The 20,178-nt window shown below is 47.5% G+C and overlaps 1 protein-coding gene across 1 annotated transcript in view; it reads right to left on the bottom strand.

Annotated features, from left to right (window-relative positions):
* GPC3 (glypican 3) overlaps positions 1-16,393 on the bottom strand; it is a 114,007-nt gene extending 97,614 nt beyond the window's left edge. Inside the window, exons 1-2 of the mRNA XM_052673373.1 lie at positions 16,163-16,393; positions 9,543-9,704 (exon numbers count right to left, since the gene is read on the bottom strand). Of these exons, the coding sequence (XP_052529333.1) occupies positions 9,543-9,704; positions 16,163-16,328 (328 nt within the window). The 5' untranslated portion in view covers positions 16,329-16,393. The remainder of the gene's footprint in view (positions 1-9,542; positions 9,705-16,162) is intronic.
* Positions 16,394-20,178: the final 3,785 nt, after the last annotated feature.

Raw genomic sequence — 20,178 nt, 5'->3', positions numbered from 1 at the left:
GTCTCTTGCAGAAAGCATTAGCACTGACTGCAGGCAGAGCTGATAGCCCTGCATATTACAGTTGCCTAAAGCTTCTGATCTTTAAATCCTATTCCTGCTTACCTATTTCTTTTTTCCAAGCTCCGACCATCTGGATTGCAACTTTGCATGCTTCTGGTCTGCCTTAGGGCAAATTTTCATTTCAGCCTAAATGGTTCAGCTGCTTCTGAGAACAAGGCAGTACAAAATCCTGCTGACCTTTTCTTTAATTAGCTGAAGTATTTCCCAAGCTTAGAAACGGAACTTGAGTTCTGACAGCATTATGTGAGAGCCCACAAACATGAACTCTTCTGTCACAGTTTTGGGGATGCGACTGGGTTGGGTTTTTGCTGTATCTGTGGAGATGAAGCCAGACCCAACTCACTTGTGTTTGGAGGGGAGTGGGGAGCAGTCAGAGTTGAAATATGTTGTTGTTGCTTCCAGCCTTGAAATCTGCATTTTAAAAGAGTGCCTGGATTTTGGTGCATTGCTGCTCCTTTTTGCTAACTTACAAAGAAGCATAGCTCAAGTGCTTGGAAGTTGGACAAATCTTCTCCAAAGCCTTGACAGCTCCGGGAGCTGTAAGGTGTGAACTGCACAGAGCCAGCAGTAGAGAAGGAAGCTGCACCCCAAGTCATGACTACATCTTGAATACGTAATGCTACACTGTGGTGAGTGCAGTCAAAAAAGGTCAAAAATGTGTTTGTTTGTTTTTTGGTGTTTTTTTTTGAGAATTTCAAGTTTTCCATCTGTGGAACAAACATACACTTAGTGCTGTACATCATGAAACACCACAAAATTAAAGGGAAAAACTCAAAATACTTTAAGAAAAAGACCTGAAGCAATGAGGAGAAAGGAAGTGGCTCATTAAGGGGCAGCATTTGTTCCATGCCCTTACACAAGGAAGAAAGCTTGTGAGAAAACACATACAGCCTTATAATTAAAGGCTGTATTCTAATGCTCAGGACAGAAGAAATCAAATGGATGTGGCACAAATTGCCTGGGTTGCTCACAGCCTTCATGGGCTTTTCAACCTCAATAACATTTAGAAATGTCTCCTTGAGAGCAGTTCTGTGATCTTGCTGTTGACTGAGCCAAAGCCAAGAGGATCAATGGGATCCGAAGAGGTGACCTTCCATTGGCTCTGTAACAAGACGTGGTTCATTTTCGAATATTTACTTACCAGTGAGTCTAATTATTTTTCACGCTTATGTCACAGCTAAACATCACAAGGCAGAGAAATAGGTGGTTTTCAACCTCTTGCCAGTTCAAAGACTGCCTTCTCATTTGATGTGAAGTGTTTGCTTGCATTTAGTACTAGTAATTCAGCATGCTTTACACCTTCGAGGTGAAAGCCCATGCAACCTAGTCAAAATAATCTTATACTGTCTATTAGTTCAATAAGTAGATTCTGAACCACATCCCATAAAAAATGAATCTTTGTGAAATGTCAAATGCACCGCCTGCTCCTTGCTGGCAGCAGAACACAACATACAGGGCTATTGATATCATTTCCAGGCCATTATCTAAACTAACAGCCTAATGACAAGGCAAGCTGTATATCCCAGCCCTCTTCTACAATGCAGATGCAATGCTTCACACCATGAGCAGAAGATCTCAGCCCATCTCAAAGACCTCCATCTAGTTCTTGCTAAGTACCCAGCAACTCCCAAAGGTTCCACAAGGAGGTCGAGCCCAGCTGTGCAGTCTGACATCAGGGACCAAGCACTCCCCTGACAAGCAGTGGCATAAATAACACTCCTAAAACTCTCATCCAGACAGAAGCTGAGCATCAAAATTAGCTAGTAAAGATTTTAATGGCACAAGTGGTAATTATTACCCTGCCGTGGGATGCTATTTTCTTCCATTTAAAGAAGTATTTGGAATTTATGAGCCAATATTTAAGAACACTTGCTAGACTGTCTCCACTTGCATGGGAGGCTGAAGCAGACTGAAATAATTTCATAATTAAAAAGCAGTAAAATACACGTGTCATTTTGATATAATTCCTTGGAAATTCAGTAGCAATTTGATTTCATTTTTTTATGAGGTAGATTCAAGAGAACGTGTCGATCTGATAGGCTTACACTAAAGGAAGAGGAAAGAATGTGAAAGCTCATCTCCTCACATGGATTACTAGGCCTATTTAATTTCCTTTCCCTACGAAATGAACATCGTTTTTCACTGCAATCATAACAGGAATTCGACCAATACAAATATGCTGCACCACTACAATCTGTTACTCATCAATTTTCTTCAAAAAGTGAATTCCAAAGCCATGAACTGTAATCCTAGATGCAGCCTTACTGATCTCTCCAGCTTTTAAAATTGCTTCTTTATGACACTCCGTCACAGATTTTCTGACGTGAAGATGACAAATTTGGGAAGAACTGATCAGCAGCAGAATTCTTTTACCATTGATCTGCACTGCTGTTTGTTTTGCCTTGTCTCAGAGGCTGGGTTTCTTAAACCTCACTTTCTAACCAGCAGACTTACGTGACTTGTTTTTCCAAGTGCAAATTCACATCATTTGTTGCCCAATTCAGATTGTTTTTCTAAGTATTAAATTAAATATGCAGCACTCCCGACATTTCATCCAGCAGAGAAGATGCACTGCTATTTCAATGCATCACTTCGTGGGGATGCACTTACTTCCATGGGCCAGTTGTCAGCTGTCCCCGTGTGCAGCACCAGCACAACTTCCAGGTGCTACATTGAGAGAAGAGTAAAAACAAGAAAGGGAAAGGAGGAAAAACTCATTTCTCCATGCTAGCCATCCATCTGGTCTACAGCATGAAATAGAGCTAAAAACATTCTGAGCATGTGGCGATTCTGTGAAAATGGGGCTGCAGATTTCTTCCATCAGCATCAAAACTCAGCACAGAGGGAAACAGGACACAGCCTCTGCCCTGCTGCACACAGAGATGACCCCACACAACTCAGCACACATCTTCCAGTACCCGCAGAGCTGCAGCTGAGATTTAATTCTAAGAGGAAGAGATGTTTTGAACACAGCTTGGTTGGCCACACATCAGGCAATCACAATGCTCAGGCTTGTATCTCAAGCTCTACATAAACACTTACCCATGCTGTATGAGCCTGTAAGTTCCCAAGACCCTTCAGACCAGCATCAGCTACAGCTGATAACCCAGGGTTACGGGTTCTCCAGCTAGCATCAGACACAGACACACTGGTCTGAACTCGGTGCAAGCCCTCAGGTGTCTCCCTGCTCCTCGAATGAGAGGTATCTGCTTTGTTTGTAAGGAGCAAAGCATCCTTTGAGTGACATACACATCCCTTTGCTGCCCTTTGATACTGGGAAGAGTACAGAGACGTGTGCCTCTTCTGTACCAAAGGAATAAAGTCAATGCTAAGCTACTGAGCAGTGAAAGACCTGACTAACACATTCCTGTCATTTAAGACCTTCTGAAAGATAAAGCCCAAACCTTCAAAACTGGATTCTCAGCGCCTCAAGCAAGTTCAGAACTTACAGACTTCTACGGGCCACTCACATAGAAAGCTCTCATCTGCCCTCACTATGTGAGCAATGTATTGTCTTTAAAAAAAAACAAAACCCAAAACACAGATTAACAAACTTCTGCTGTAAAATGAAAGATCACTAACATTGATTTCACATCAGTGGTGAAGTCAACATGAGTAACACACCTGAGGTGGCCAACGTCACTGGAGGGAATGTGAAGCCACGGCATATCGATGGTTTAATTGGCTCGGCATGAGCTCATTGCCACCAGATGAAATGCACCATTGGCTGCCTTATCATTGTCTATTACTGCTCCTTTGGAAGCAAAGCAGATGACAATCTAGCAAAAGGCTTTCTTTACAGACAGGTCCCTGTCTTCACTGTTGGGTGCAGGCTTCTTCCTCCCTTCCCTCCCCAGAGCTTGCAAACTGGTTCGTTTGCATTCTGAGTACTTAGTGCAATGAGAATGCCTCTATTTATCCTTACAGACCAAGAGATGGAAGATACTGGTGTGCCCATTTCTGTGTGGAGTGACAAAGGGAAGTTGTAATTTGACTACTCCGTATCATTAGGAGGCTCTCAGAGAATGCTAACACTTGAACTATCTGGAGATGGAGACTCCCAGCTCTGAGTGTAATTAACAGACCTGCAGAAGCAGACACCCCAAACTCTGTGCGTTTCATGCTTTGCAAGAGGGCCACATCTCTTCTGCAGGCAGGGCACCACAGGAAAGCAGGCATAGAGCTAGCAGGGGACGGTGTCCCATAGCAGAAGAAAGGCTCACATATAGCAGGAATGCCCCCACATCCCCCAAATTGGTGACACCCCCCCCCCAGCCCATACACCCAATATCGTGTTTAAAATCTGCTAAAGCAGCATTTAGGCAACTGTGAAAAACCCCCCATTAAGCTCCAGGCTTCATTTCACCACCGAGGGTGAGGGCATCAGCAGTATTAAATTGCAGGGGAACTAAAGAGAGACAGGACATGGGAAGTGCCACACCACACATCACCACCCAGGTCCCCCCTGGGCTGCTCCCTCTCAGCACCATCGGCTGCTTGTGGGAGCAACCCTCACCCATCACACCCAGACCTTTGCAAGCCACGCACTGGTGCCATGCTGGCATCTGAAATCCAGGCAGCTGGAGGGAGAAACAAAAGCAACACCAATCAGCTTTTCAAACCTCCCTTCCCAGCAGCGTGCACTATCACACAGTACTTCCAAATCCATGGTTTATGTGGCTCAGGAGGGCAGTTTCATGCCCTAACTCCTGCATGATGGATTTTACAATTTGTTAAAGAAACTCATCAATCCTCAGCAGTCATTTCTAATGCCCAGAGCCTCCACAACTTCTGCATTTTGCTGATCCCCCAATTTCAAATCGTTTGAAATGGCTGTTCCTATTACCACTGTGCTCCTAAAGCTAAGCATTATGGCACACTTCAGACTCCCAGCCTCATGCACTACCATAGTAAACAGATTAACTGTGATTTATGAACAGTAAGTTCTGGTTATCTGAAAGGAAACATTACCTCCATAGACCAATACTGACAACTGGAGATTTCCCATTATGCAGCTCTTCCTACCTACCTGTAATTATTAGTTTATAACTCTGGTATCAGCCTGGGAAACATATCATCATCATTTGCCACTACAAACTTTGGGCTTCCAAAGCATCTGGCAGGAATCATAGGAACTATTGCCAACAGCAGAAAACTGGCCTGAGACGACTCAGCCAGACAATTGCTATTTTAAATACACAGTAATGAACATAATTATCTTTTTTTAAAAAAAAAAAAAAAGCACAATAAAGCATGAAGTTTCCAAAGAGAAGAAACGTTACTGCAGAGATGCAAAGAGGGATGCACTGGGGTCTCAGTGAACAAAGAACTAAATAGGAATTATTAGATGGTACAGAGATCTGTTTGTGATGCTTATTCACTTGTAAAGTCCAATTATAATTTTAATATGCTTTCCCAAAAATGAATCCATTCCCCTCTGGAACATCAGAGGAGCATTTTACAGGCCCACAAGCAAGAGTCAGCATTACACAGCACACCTCAAGCCACTGAGCTGACCCACCACACATGTCACATGGGGCTACTACTGACAATCTTTTTACATTGATTCCATTTACCATAATCTCTTTTCTTCTGCACTAGAGAAGCAGCACACAAGGCCCAGCCAATGGCACAAACCTACTTCACAAAATCACAGAATCAACCATTCACCTACCACCAATATTGCCCACTAATCCATGTCCCCAAGCATCACATCTACATGCTTCTTCTCAGTAGGACGTCAGATCCCATGCACACACCATGACTGCAGCATGCTTGCACCGTTCTGTCCCCATTGCAGACCCTCCCTGTGCATGGCTGGTTCAGCTCCAGGACTTCCCAGCTCCCAACACCCCCCTGCTGCTTATACATCAGAAGTTGGTAATGTTTCAGGATAGAGGCTTGTTCCCTTAGCCGTCCCTCCCTATTTAGCATGATGCTAAAAGCCCATTCAATGCTCCTCCTACAGCCAACACCTCAAAGACTGTTAGATTTAACAGGTTTAAAATACACATTAAACTATTCAGGGTAGGTTCAGGTTGGATATTAGGAAAAAATTCTTCTCAGAAAGAGTGCTGCTGCACTGGCACAGCTGCCCAGGAGTCACCATCCATAGAGGTGCTCCAGAGCTGTGGGGACGTGGCACTGAGGGACATGGGGATGGGTTGGGGCTGGTGATCTTAGCAGTCTTTTCCAATCTTAACAATTCTATTGTTCTATTCTATGTGATACAAGAGCCCTGCTCAGCAGCACTGCTAGCAGAGGACCCTTCTTCACAATCACCATGCAATACCTTCCACCACACAGCCAGTCTCTTCTCGCCTAATCGATGCTGCACACATTCTGGATTTACACACACAAGGCATAATTAGTAAAGATAAAGAGGTTTTCTTATATACTTATACCTCTTTAAGAGAAGAAAAGAAACCTCAGTTCCCTCACCTTGACTGTAAAGTAGTAACAGCAGCTCGTGAAAAATGAAAAGCCTTGAAGGATTCAGAATAAGAAACTTGGAGAGACAATCGCTGATCTTTTATCTTCCAGACTTCAAGCAGAATCAAGTTCTTCAAAGAAAACTCAATAAAGCCCAGACATTTTCATCATAACAAAATAAATAATTCAGTCATGCGTTCGAGGACTCCGACATTAGGATTGGCTATTTGATATATTTGTGGCTTAGGTGCCTCTAAACTGATTAAAGATAACCTGATAGAAGCTTGCAACGTCAAAACCGCCTTCGCTCCTGACAGATATGAATGGATAGCGTAAATAACTATAAATAACCAGAATGGCTGCATTTATGCCTAACGGAGGATTTACAGCCTGCAGAGCTGTCTGGTAGGACCAAGAATTACAGCTCTGCCTTTCTCCTCCTGCAGAACGAGAAGGGAGAGGAGCTGAAGTCCTCCTCGCACCACTGCTCTGTCAGGACAACTGAGAATCCATGAATAAGAGACAACCATAGAGATGCCAGCAGGTTTGGCCACATTGACTTGCGCAGCCTTCCTAGGAACTGCTCAAAGACAAGCATCCCAAAAGCCCCTGCAATATCTGTATCTCCTGCAAGTTCCCACTGGGTTCCTAAGGGAGCTGTCACACTTGCTGGATGGGGACATCACCATCAGTCCTACACACTGCTGTAGGTGCAGACGTCCTTTTCCCTGGGAGGTCCTTCTGTGCTCAACAGTGCCACACTCTTTACCTTCTTTAAAGGAGTACTTTTCTCCATGGAGGAAGAACCAGAAGGAACGCATCATAAAAGTTACACTGAACAGCTGCTATAGCTTTCACTTTGCTACCCACAGCATAACAATTTCTCATCCTGCATACTGACAACAAGTGAACCTTCCCAGGTTCTTACTCCTGAACCTGACAACAGATGCACACAGCCCACTGCTCCCCATTTGTGGGCAGAGCTGCTGAGTATGCGTGGGGAGGAAGAGAGCAAGAACAAAGCTCATGGTGTATTCCTTACTCAAAGCCATAATAGTCACAGATACAGATTGAATAGTTAGAAAATTAGTGGTGCTTGTTGAAGGCTTTTTTGTCATTTTAATAAAAAAAAAAGCAGAGGTGGAAGTGGACCCAAGAAAAAGCCAGGATCTAAAGTCAAGAAAATGAATTGGGAGTAATGACACAATGGGAATGGCTCTTGCTACTTGCAAGTGAGTTGCCTTGATTCTCTACTTAGTTGGGATGAGAAGCCCAGAGCAACATTAAACATTGCTGTCAGGAAGACATGAGAGCAAGTTTGGGACTGGAGGAGCTCAGCTGGAGTTGCCACGGGCTGAGAACCTGAGCCATGGGCAGCTAACAGCATGGCTACACTGCACAGTAGCGAAGAGAAACTGCCTGCAGAGACATCTGGAGTGAGATTTAACTGCAGTGGAGGCAGCTACAATCAATTGTAACACCGTCAAACTCAGCAAGTTTCCGAAGGATTAAATCATTACTTAAATCATCTTCATAATTCAAAGAAGTGCCTCTAAGATGAAGCCAGGCACTAATCGTACCATTTACATTTTGTGAAGGAAAGGGTTCTTTGTTGGGATCTTTCCTTCTAACTGCAATAACGAGAAAGCCCAAGGGTCTAAAACTAATAATCTAATAATCTTTGCTAAGTGAACACTGTAACAGATAGGCCTGGATGAGGTCTTCAGTAAATGCCAGGCAATTTCCCTTGATCTTTATCAGCGGAGATGTAGCTCTGGCTTCAGCAAGAAGAAATTAAATTTAGTGCAAAATAATAACATCTGGGTGAGATTTTGCTTGTCAGACCAGCGGTCCCCTTGGATGCCGGGCTAAAAATATTTAAATGAACTCTGACAGGTTTTATGTTTGTGTTTAATAGGAGCGGTTGGGATACGTTTCCATACCAACACATCACCCCGCTCCAGACAGCGGTGCAATTACTCATCCCCAGAGAAGGAGGATCCCCGCAGGGAAGCTGAGAGAACTCTCCCTGCTGAGGGCTGGCACTGCTCTGAGCCCCACTGTTCTCACAGCCTCAGATCCTGCAGCCCACAGCAGAGACCTGCCCCATACCATGAGCAACACCAAGAAGCTCAGCATCCAACTGCCACCTCTTGAGGTCACACCATTCCTGAAGCTCTGGCACAGCTGTCAGAACACAAACAAGCAGCAAAACACCCACTTTTCCCAAAAAAAAACAGAAAAAAGCATTCAGCAAACTTCAAGCATTTAAATTTGAAGCTAAGAGAAGCGCACAATTTTAAGTCCAATGAATTGCCCCTTCCAAGTACAACACACTTGATATGATGTAATTGAAGCAAGTACACGGGTTCCACTTAGAAATTCTTCCACTTAGAAATTCCTCTTCTACAATGGGATTGTAAAATATATCGTCATTAGTCTCAACCCTTCTTTTAGCAGGAATTCTGCTCTTTCCCACCTCCACCGAGAAGAATAGCAATGCAGCCAACTGAGGCTTTTCAGAACAGTTCCTGCACAGGGAAGGGGCTACCATGGCCAGGATGGAAATCACTGTAAAAATAATAATAAAACTCAGCAAAAGAGTCAGCCCTCTCAAGAAGCAGCACTGTGACCTGTATAACAGAGAGTGCCACTCCTCCTTGCTTTGCCATGACCCCATGGACTTCAGAAGGCTTTGGATCGTGCTGTTTGTGATACATGAACAAAAAAGTCTGATTACTATACAAAAGTATTGTGAAGAAGGAAATGCTTCGTTGCTCATTACGTTTTTTTTTGTTTAAACACAAGCAAAAATGCTGTTAATGTAGAAGGATGGAACCCACATAGGAGAGCACTCAACAAGCAAGCAAACATTTCACTGCACATTAATCACAAATAGAATAAGTTTTGCTTGCACAAAGGCCCTTAAATAATTACTGCAGATCTCAGTATTGCAAACTAGAAAGTGCCTAGAATAGAACATATCTATCAGAGGTCAGTTCTGCTTCAAAGACAATACAATACATCACCCAGACCATCCCAGTGCTCACCTTGGAAGACAGCAGCGTTCTGGATGACGAGGAACTTCAGCTCCATGCTGGCAGACTGCAGGAGCTGCTCCATGTTCTGCCGGGCCGCCACCTGATACTTCTCTTCCATCCTCCTCGAGCAGCACGTGGAGCCCTTGGGGATGCATACCTGCAAGTCCAACCCTGCAGGCAGACAAGGGCAGGGAACTCATATTAGGAGGTGGGATTGCTGCAAGCAGAGAGGAAACCAACTGTATGCATTTTAATTGCTGCAGTTATTGTTTGATGGTGTTTCTGGAATTTGTCCTGAGCAAGCAGCTTAGTCAAAGGAGAAGAGTGATAAGGACTGCTGAGCAATAGCTCTGAGAGCTTGCTGTCCTCACATGCCAACACAGTGATTGCTGCAGCTCCGTGCACTGCATCCCTGGGAGCATGGGGCTGAGTGACACAGAGCAGTGCCCTGCTGCCTCCTGAGTGCTGAGAGAGCGTCAAGGAGGGGCAGAAATGGAGGGGTACGTGGATGAAGGAGCCAGGGCTTGAAGCTGTGGCTTTACAATGAATAGAGCAACACATGGGCTGTGCTCATCATTTGCCTAGACTTACAACTAGCTTAAGATAACTGTTACTTGTCTGTAACCTCCATCCTTTTGCATTCACAGCAACAGCAGTAACAATAGGGAACCAAAAGCATCACTTGTTTCGTTGGGTTTTTTAAATGCAAACTTCTAAGCCATACACACCTCCTGAGCCCCCTCAGCCATTTCCCCATCCAATCCTTTCTCCATACAAAAAGGCAAAGCCATGGCTCACTGCTTCACTCACACCTATCCCACTGCACAGGGACAGCCCCTACAGCACACTGAATGCTGCCAAAGGCCAGTGTGCAATCATGGGAACACCAGCACTGAACAAAACCAGGACACAGCAGCAGAGGGAACATGGCTTGGTCCAGCACTCCGGGCTGCACTCAAAGCACTGGGCAGCGATGCACCTTGCATGGTTTGGCATTCTCAAAAGCCTGGAGGTGGGAGGCAATGTCTGTTTATATTTTAGAAAACATCATCAATACAATCCAGAGGAAAGAGAATCACTTGTTGTTCAGACAACAGAAGGAGCCAAGTCAATGAGCTGGAAGCAGCAGTAATAAGAAGCTCCATTCTCAATCAATTTTCAGTAGCAGACACAAATAGGATAACAAGCTCATATCAGAGAAAAATAAAAGCCCTCAGCATGCAAAACCAATTCAATGCAACTATTAGAAACTCCGATAGTAAGCAACATCTCCATGCAAACACCACCAAGACACAGCTACCTGGGGCCAGAAGGCAGCAGGATGCTTTCACATCTCAGCCACTGCCATCCCAATCACAGCACTCCAGGCATGACAGAGCCCCCCAGAAACAGCATTAGGCATCTGTCCTATGTGACAGACAGCCCAGGTAGGGTTGTGTGCCCTCAGAGCCCCTCAGCTCTCACTGTCCTCCCCTTCCTGAAGATTGTTTTGCTTTAATAAAAGGAACTGAGCAAGTTGGGTAATTTTCATCTTTGCTCCAGGAGGATTATGCATCCTTCCAGGCGTCTTTCTCCTTCCTTAAGTCTTTTACCACATTCTGTGACTAATTAGTAGAAAGTGTCAAAAGTCACTTTTCCGGTGTACTTCAGAAGAAGAGGATTAATATTAATGTCAGTTCAATCGTGTACCTGCTGAAGAAGAGTCATGCACGGTGTCAAGAGAAGCAGCAGCTGTCAGGGCTGGCAGCAGAACCCCATCCTTCCCCATAGGACAGCCTTTTGGGGAGGAGGAGAAAAAGCTGCAACACCTTTTGTCTGCAACACAGAGAGGAGCTTACACCAATACTGCAGCAAAGCAATGTGTGGTAAAGGGACAGAGAGGCTCTGGACCCACACTGGGAGGCACAACACCATCCTGACCACAGCCTGTTTCCTCTTCTGCAGAACGGGGCACACAGCACAGATTTCATGGTAGAGCTTTAGGAAAGAGCCAGCCCCGCTGGCAGCCAAAGAGTGAAGCTCAGTAGTTGGGGGGTGATAGGCATTTCCCACGTTGGACAAATAAGAAGTCATCAAATCTCTTTGCAGCAAGTTACTGCCTTAATGAAGAAGTGGTTATAGAACAGTGAGTTAAAGAGGTATTTGAGTCCATTTACACCGCAAAAAGACTTCGCGTGGTCCCTTTAACACTACAATACAGCCATGAATTTCTAGTTAATACAAGGCTTATTTCCTCCTACATTTATTATATTAGGACACGCTTCAAATTAAAAGAAAAAGCTTCCTATGATTAATGGAAATACCAATATAGGAAATCAGAGAGTTGGCAATTAAGAGATCTGTGCAAGCGAGAGCCGGGGATGGGAAGCACCAAGGTCACTGCTCACCTCCCATCCTTCTTGTTAGCAATTAAGCCAATTTCACCCCTTAAATGGATTTTTATTTTCGTGAAGTAAGTAAAAAGACAGACACGCAGCAGCAGGGCAATTGTGGAGGAGGAGGAGAGACCCTGGGAATTAACTTTGACAGCTTAAAACGTTCTTTACAGAGACGGGCAACTGACACCAGTGAGCAGAAGCATCTCAGTGAGCACAGCAGGTCAGGGCAGGCAGGACGGGTTCCTATCAGCCATGAGGGACAGCCTGCTGGAATGCAGTCTGCACAAACCCTATGGCACAGTGCCCACGGGCCCCCAAGCCACCAAATCCTGTCCCTGCCTTGCAGCCCACCCCTCCAGTGCTGCATCCAACCCAAACACCTCCATGATGGCTGTGCTGCACCACAGCGGAGCCCATTCCTCCGCTTAATGGCCCTTGCCGATAAGATTGCTTTTATCTCCCAACCTACACACACCCCTTTTTCTTAAAGTTTCAAGCCATTACACCTCCTATTACCACTGTCAGCCCTTGCAAATGACCTCTTCCATTTGCTATAGATCATTACAATTTCATTTTTGGAAAGAAAAGACCCCACACATTACTCCAACAGGTTTTATCCCCTGTGCCCCATGCCAGACCTGGGCCATTTATGCCATCTTGGGGAGCAGCAGTGTAAATGCTCTGTTGATTCCAGAAGCACTCTTGGCTGACAGAATCAATTTCAGGAGTACCCTGACTCTTCCTCCTCCTTCCAACACAGGAGATTTGTACCGGGGTGAATTTAAAGCATTACATTTGACTTTGATGTACAATTATTCCCGCAGATAGGTGGTTAGCACAGCAGCAGTGGAAATCATTTCAGCAGATTAAATGTCAAAAAAAAAAAAAAAAAAGAAGAAGAAGAAGAAAAAAAAAAGCCCAGTGATGATCTGCAGGCAGCTGTGTCTTAAGGATGCTGAAGGAGTCCAAGTGGATTTTCAGTGCCCTCAGTCAGCTCCAGCCCTGCCACCAGGTAGAGCCAAGCCGTGTGCTTCCCTGCCAGATCCAACAGCTTGCATGAAGTTAACATTCCTCCCAGTACTGCCAAAATAAGAGCCAGCCCCTGGTGAACGCCACGCTCTGTGCTGGGAGCATCAGGGCTGCTCCAATACACGCCCATAGGAACATTGCTGCCTTCTGCTTTTAATTGACATGACCAATCAAGCACCTGTCACCTGTTTTTAATGCCCAGCATTGGGGAGAAAAAGAGATGTGACTGCTCAGAACCCAATTAAAGAGAGACAAATTATAAGCCAACCCCATTCGATAGGTGATCGCAGTTGGAACAGTGTGGGTACAGCAGGGAGATATTTATTTCTGCTTAATTGTTCTGCTCCATCTTTCAGAAGCCCTGTGAAATGGGTTCTTCCTGAAGCCTTGTGGATGGCCAGATGAGCTCCACACCAACGTAAGCACTCCACAGCATCACTTCTTTTAAAATGAGAGGTTGTGGAGAGAATAAAGAGGTGATGCCATGTGAGAGCTTCCTCCCCCTGGAAGGAAAATGCATCAAGCACATCACCATCAGCAATATGGAATTAATTCACGGGTAGCATACACATTTGTTACAGTCATATGCACAAGCCCTACAGTCATCCCAAAGACATTCTATTCAGGATGTTGTTAAAATTAACCCTTGGAAAAAAAAATAAAATAATAATGATCTCACTATAAAAGCACTGCCTGAGGAGGTTACTAAATTTTTAGGGTTCTGCCTCTGCTCTTAACTATCAAGAGAGCAACTTGCAGGCCTGAAATAATTAAGAACAGAAAACTCAATTATCTGGTAAGCTAAGATGTTAAAGCTGAACTGGAAGGCTGCATGGGGAGGGGACCATCAGCCCAATCAGGAGGAGTGGAATGAAATGTGGGGGCACAACGGGAGCCCTGCACCTAAAGGGAAACATTGGGATCAGCGCTCCTTAAGCTGGGCCCTGGCACACAGCAGCTTCCAGAATTAGTAAGAGGAAAAAGAGAAGAGAGCCCAACTCTTTGGGTCAGCCTGTGGTACAGCATCAAATCCCAGTACAGAAGCAAAAGGCTTATCACCTCTATTTTCACAGGGGAGATCTATACTTGCTTCCTTCAAAGAAACTGGCCAAAAAGCAGGGAACTGAACTGGGAGGAGGAAACACCCACAGGCATTTCTGCTAAGACATGTTCCTGGTGGCAGCCCCAGTTATCCCATGCAGAGCAATCACCAGCCCAGACCCCAAAGCTAGGAGAGCGTGGGGAGGCACACCAAAAAACATCAGCTTTGGAGCAGGGACACACAGCATGCATGGAAAGTTACCCAGCCACGGGCTGAGGGAGCCCACGGGCAACAGCTCCACAGCCAGAGCATCACCCAGAATACAGAGCAATGCAAATGGCCAAGAGGAGAGCACAGCCCTGAGCTGCAGAACACAGGCCAGCAGCTGCAGAGCCAGAGCAGAGCTTGCTGCCTTCAGCTGGAATTATTCCCACTGCATTGGCACCAGTCACAAAACAGCACGACGCTTCCTTTGCATTTATCAGAGGTGCTCAGGTTTTTTTGTTGGTTGTTGTTGTTTAAATTATATTTTATTATTTTAATTAGAAGCATTGAGCTAGCAAGACCGGGCTGCCCTATGAGAGTGCTGTGCCAGTGTCCCCCCCCCACCCACACGCTGATCCTATAACACATCCCAGTGGCATTTCTCCTGCGTGCACTGCAACTCTGCAACATTTCCTCTGCTCCCACCTCAGCTGCTCACGATGCAAATCAGGGCTTCTCGAAGTCATGATTTTCCTTCTGTGTCAGAAAACTAAACCAAACCCACATTTTAAATACGCTGCATAAGCCCTCAGTGATCTGTGGGCAAAGGATCTCAGAACTGATTCCACGCTGATTTGTGACTGGCAACTCCAAAACTTCTTTTTTAATTGACAGATGTATGAAAGGAATAAAGCAATAAACAGAAGCCTGGAAATAGTGCTTGAGTGATGTTCCCCCATTACTGAGATTGATGCAGCTGCTTGCAGGAGAAGCGAGTGCTCTGAAGTGTAATTACTGCACAGACTCGTGCAAGATGGGCCAGACCCAAGGTATCAGTGAGTAGTCATTGCTTTAATTATGATCAAGTTTATGTACTTCAGCAAACGTAAAACCTGCTTTCACTTTGATATAGGGAAAGTTTATCACTGCAACAAGCTGGCAGCACTCTGGAAGCAGGCACGACCCATGGGATGTGAAGATGGAGAGGGACTCCTTGCTCCCCAAAACCCTGACCGGCAGCGAGGGCTCCCAGAGAGAACCACAGCATTCCAGAAGCCGGACCCCACCCCGCACACTGCCCATAAAAACGAGCTCTGAGATTACCCGGGGATCAAAGCAAACATTCCACAGCAGCAGGGGAAAATATTTGATTACAGACAGCAGAACGCAGCGTTTTAATGGTGATAAGGGCAGCTCCCTCCCCTCCCCGCAGCTCTCCATGCAAACACCTCGCCCCGAGCTGTTCCCAGCGCTCCTCTCTCCCTGCTACCAGGGATCGAGGGATGCCGATTTCGGAGCACCGGGGAAAGAGACCGGAGCCGTAAGAAGGGGCTGTAAGGACAGGAATGGGCGAAGGAAAGCTCTCATTTCTCAGCTCTGGCAGCATCTTTGCAGCCACAAGCATTACGGATGGGCGCTCGCAAACACAGCGGGCTCAATGCCACCCCGTCCCCCTATTTCTCTCGTCCTCGTGCGCTGCAGCGGAACCTCTCCGTGTGCCGGCGGTGCGGCACCGCTCACGGAGCATCTCTCGGGGCTCTGGGAGCAGCTCCTTCCCGCAGCTCCGCGCCCGTCTGTCTGCCTCTGCTCTCTTCTCCCCCCACTTTCGCTTCGCTCCAAGCCGGGCAGGGCAGCACCGCAACACCACGGCACCGGGCAGCTGCGCGCGGAGCTCCCCCAGCCCTCCCATCTCCGCACACCTGGGGAAGCGGCGCTTCTCAGTCCCCAAAAAGCTGAAAAAAACCCGTTGAAGGCAGGGAGGTCCGTTCTCCCTCCTATGCCTTTATACAGGAGCAGAGCCGCTCCCTTCGACGGGACTGCAACGCTCCCTCGGCCGCCCCCGAACTTCTCGCTGCAGAGCGGCCGAACCACGAGTGCGGTGCCACAGCGCACGTCGGGAGCCGAAACCCGACGGCGTTACCCGGTCTCCCACCCGCCCACCGCGCGGCAGTCGCAAAAACACCAGGCGGCCTCACCTGGCACGGGGTTCTCGGGCACCCACTTGGCTCCGGGTTGCAGCACCTGGAAAGCGGTTCTGACCGGGCGGCAGGCGGCCTCCCCCGCCGGTTGGGCGAACCCCGGGGCCGCCAGGAGCAACAGAGACAGCGCCAACAGCAGCGACGCTCCGCCGCTCCCCGACATCCTCCCGGGGCGCCCAGGCGCTGCCCTACGCGCCGCCGCCCGGCAGCGGGGCAGCGCGGACCGGAGCCCGGCCCCGAGTACCGGGAGCGGCCCCGCCGCGCTCCCATTGGTCCCCTCCGAACCGCGCCCCGCGCTGATTGGCTCCCGCCCCGGTACCGGCAAAACTTCCCCCGCGCGCGGCACCGCCCCGGAGCCCATTGGCTCTTCGCACGGAGCTCCCACCTGCGCGGCACGGCCCGGTGTGCAGCCGGTGCTGCTGCGGTGCGGAGCGACCAGGAGGGGACGAAAAAACAAACCTCTGTACGGTTCCCGGTGTAAAAAACGGCTCAGACGAGCAGCGATAACTCGCTGGGGGCTCTGTTTCTCTCGGAGTTTTTGCAGAGGGATGAAAAACGCCGAGATTTGCTGTGCGCTTGTTGGAAGGAGCGCCTCGTTCGAGTGCCGTATGGCGATGGGGCGAAGGAGCTGCGATGCGCGGCGTGCGTCGGTGCTTTAAGGGCTGTCTGACAGCACGCTGTGCTGTTTGGTGCGGGTTGGATGTGCCTCAGCAGCACGGCTGGCAGTGTTCCCATCAGCAAAACGTCTCGATCTACAGGAACTTGGAGGAACCCAAAAATGCCGCTGTGCTCCCCGCTGCCCCACCCCAGCAGAGCGGAGCACGCTGTGACCCATCCTGCTGCTGCACACATCGTTCTGTGTTCCTTAAATGACACACAGCCACGCGAGCTGTGTGGCTCTGTGAGTTGCTGCACCAGTTTGCAGCTTCCTGATGGATTTGCAATGTTTCTGCAACAGTTGGGGTTTCTGGTACTGTGTTGCTTGAGGAATCAATGAGACTGAAATGCAAAACACAGAGGCCAGCATTTGAAGGCCTCCTATCTCCACACTGTTGCAATCTATATTATGTTTATGGTCCAACTAACAGTTGTCTAAAAAGCACTTGAGCGTATCTTGCATTCATCTCCAAAGCTGCTGTGTATATTTCATTGCAGCACGGCTGCTTTTGCTGCTCCAGGTAGCACACAGATATCGTCAGGCATGCCATTAGCACAGAGAATTATGTGCAGTGCCAAGCAGGCAGCATTCAGGGATCTGTTCAGACTGTGGAGCACTTGAAGATTTTGAGCCAAATTAGAGAGCAGCATTACTGTTCTTTCCTGGATCTGGCTTCACAGAGGGGCACATCATTATCTTGACAACATTTCCCTGCAAAAATAATGTTTTCTTATCAACAAGGAGTTATGGCAGAAGGGAGCTGAAGCCATGGAAGCACAGCAGAAAGCTGTGGCAGCCTCTTCTGGCAGCCACCGGTTGGCTCATACCCAAAACCAAAGGCAGCAAATTTCAAATTTGAACTAATGCGGAGTAAGAGATTTTCACTCATTGCCCCCAGTTCTCCCTCTGCCATTAGTGGCAGTCCTTGGAGCAGTTCACCCAAGCATGCGGCTGCATGAAGATGGGGAGTGAAGCTCGCCCCATCCATAACCCCAAAATGCCATCGTGTTTTGCACTCCTGAGTCCAAAGCACTGCAAGAGACCAGAGAGAGCCCAGAGCTCCCTGCACACCCGTGAGATCCGTCCTTCCAACCCCAAGGGTTTGCCCTGGAGCTGAGCAATGCGCTTTGCTCCAAGAGCAGAGCAAAGTCACCGGGTGGGTTCGCTGCCAGCAGGTGCAGCAGGAGCCAAGTCGTTGTCTCGCATCCAGGAGGATAATTTCCCTTGTTACAACTGCTCACACAGTAAAAATGTCACTTAATCATCCACCTGCCTTGAGCCTGGAAGTAATGAGCAGCAGCATCATCTGCAGCTGATTTTATCAAACGCCCGTACGAAGCGCTCCGCTGGGAAAACACTGAATCAATTAAAACGCCAAGGAGAGACGTAGGAGAGGATCTGCACTCCCCAGCAGACACTCACTGGGTATCGACGTGCTTCCTGCACTCTCCCTGGCCCGGCTGCAGTGCTAGAGGTGCCACCTGCCCTTCTGGAAATGAGGGCTGCAGGCATGGGTGGCTCAGCCTGCCCAGGTGGTTCTTGGCATCTCATTCTGTGCCCTGCAGAGCTGCGAGGTCAGGGCTCCACAGCCATTCATGGGGGAGGAGAAGGGTTGGTACGTCAAAGAAGCTCTTTGAGGTATCAACGCTCACATGTTGGCTGATGGGATAAAGAAAACTGCATTTGTCATGGGGCACTAGGAGAGATGATGGACTGCCAGGCAGCAAACATCCCTCCCTCCTCAGCAGGGTATTGTATCCCTCACATCATACAGGTCTATGCTGATAGATCCATAAAGCATCAGCCTTTTCCTCACCCCAAAAAGCAGCAGCTCTGTGGGCTCACTGGGAGCCAACTACACAGAAGCAGCCTTCAGAAAGATGCACCACTTAAAGGCAACACGGATGCCAGTAGAGCTGTACATCACAGCGACTGATCACTTTGCCTGCCCAAAAATGAGATTCTTCGGAGCTGGAACTCTTTTGTGGTGTATACCAGTTCCATTCATAGGCACTCAGAAGTGTCACTGCACTCAGACCTGGAGGTGTTTCCTATATACAAAGAGTTAAAAATTTTCTCCCACTGTTGGACAAAAACACTGTGAAATCACAGAGTATTTCAGGGGACAAAATCCTGTCCATAGCCAGACCTTCCCCAAAACACCTCTTTATGTGGATACGACACAGGCTGTGCAAGGGGCCAAGTATCTTCACTTATCAGCTCCCAAAGATTGGTCAGCTGGAGATTGGGCTATTGGGAATGGCACGGAAGGGCTCAGCCCAGAATGTTCCCCTATGGAAATAAGGCACTGCTGATAATTCCCAGCCCAGAGCTTTCAAGCTACGCTTCCTTAGCATGGGTTCACTGGCTGAGGCAATAGGCAGAGCAGCAAGCAGTCCTGTTGTACCACTGCATGACACCATACAACAAGTCCCATTGCACAACATGGAGAGCATACATGCTTCCAAGTGGGATTTACAGCAGAAGCAACAGAAGTGATATTGGATCTATAAATTGCTCCCACTCCAAAGGAGGCTCCCACTCCAAAGGAGGATGTATGCAGGTGCCTTTCCAGGAATGCTTTTTTTTTTTCTTTTTTTTTTTTTTCCTACGCTGAGGCACCGCAGTAAAACCTGATTTATGCTTTATTAAATTATTTTAATGCTCTATATTACATGCAAAAAGTCTGTGAAGAGATATATTAGAGGCACAGCTCTGCCAGGCTCATGCAGAGGCTGTCCCCAGCTGCGTGGTAATGAGGCTCTGCCAAAGCTTCTGCTGAGTTTCTCCCAACCCCCAACACCCCCCCAGCCCTTCCCAGAAGGCTCAGACTCACACCTGGGCCATGGGTGTCTCTGAGAGAAGCTCTCAAGTGCAAAAATCTCCCCGTGTGTGGGGAAAATTTCCCCTTCAATGGGAAATGAAGAGATCATCACTGCTCTTCTGTTGCGCAGCTCTGGCGTAGGGCACATCAAACTTTCATGTAAACTCAGGGATTAAAGCAATGAGTCAAAACGCCACTTTAATGAAGAAGGAATGAAGCTGTTGGCAAACAACTCTGGGGGGCTTGGAGAAACCAAAAAGTGAGCCCTGCGTGGTTGTTGTGGTGCTTTGGGGATGTTAAACCAGCCTCACTGGCACCTGGAGTGGCCCAGCGTGCATCTCCAGAGGAAACCCAGCATACACAGCACTTCAGGGCTTCATTTTAACCTCAGACTAAGTGCAAGCATTTAGAAATAAACGTATTATTCAATGGGCTGTTTCAGGGGAAAGTGAATAATTTAAGTAATACGAAGTCAGAGCCAAACGGATTTCCCTCCCTGTGTCCCCCTTCTCTCATAGCACTTTCTCCCAA

The sequence above is a fragment of the Tympanuchus pallidicinctus genome, unplaced genomic scaffold (assembly GCF_026119805.1).
Source record: "Tympanuchus pallidicinctus isolate F22 unplaced genomic scaffold, pur_lepc_1.0 scaffold13, whole genome shotgun sequence".
Lineage (NCBI taxonomy): Eukaryota > Metazoa > Chordata > Aves > Galliformes > Phasianidae > Tympanuchus > Tympanuchus pallidicinctus.
The sequence above is the reverse complement of the archived record's forward strand: the minus strand, read 5'-3'. Positions and strand labels throughout refer to the sequence as shown.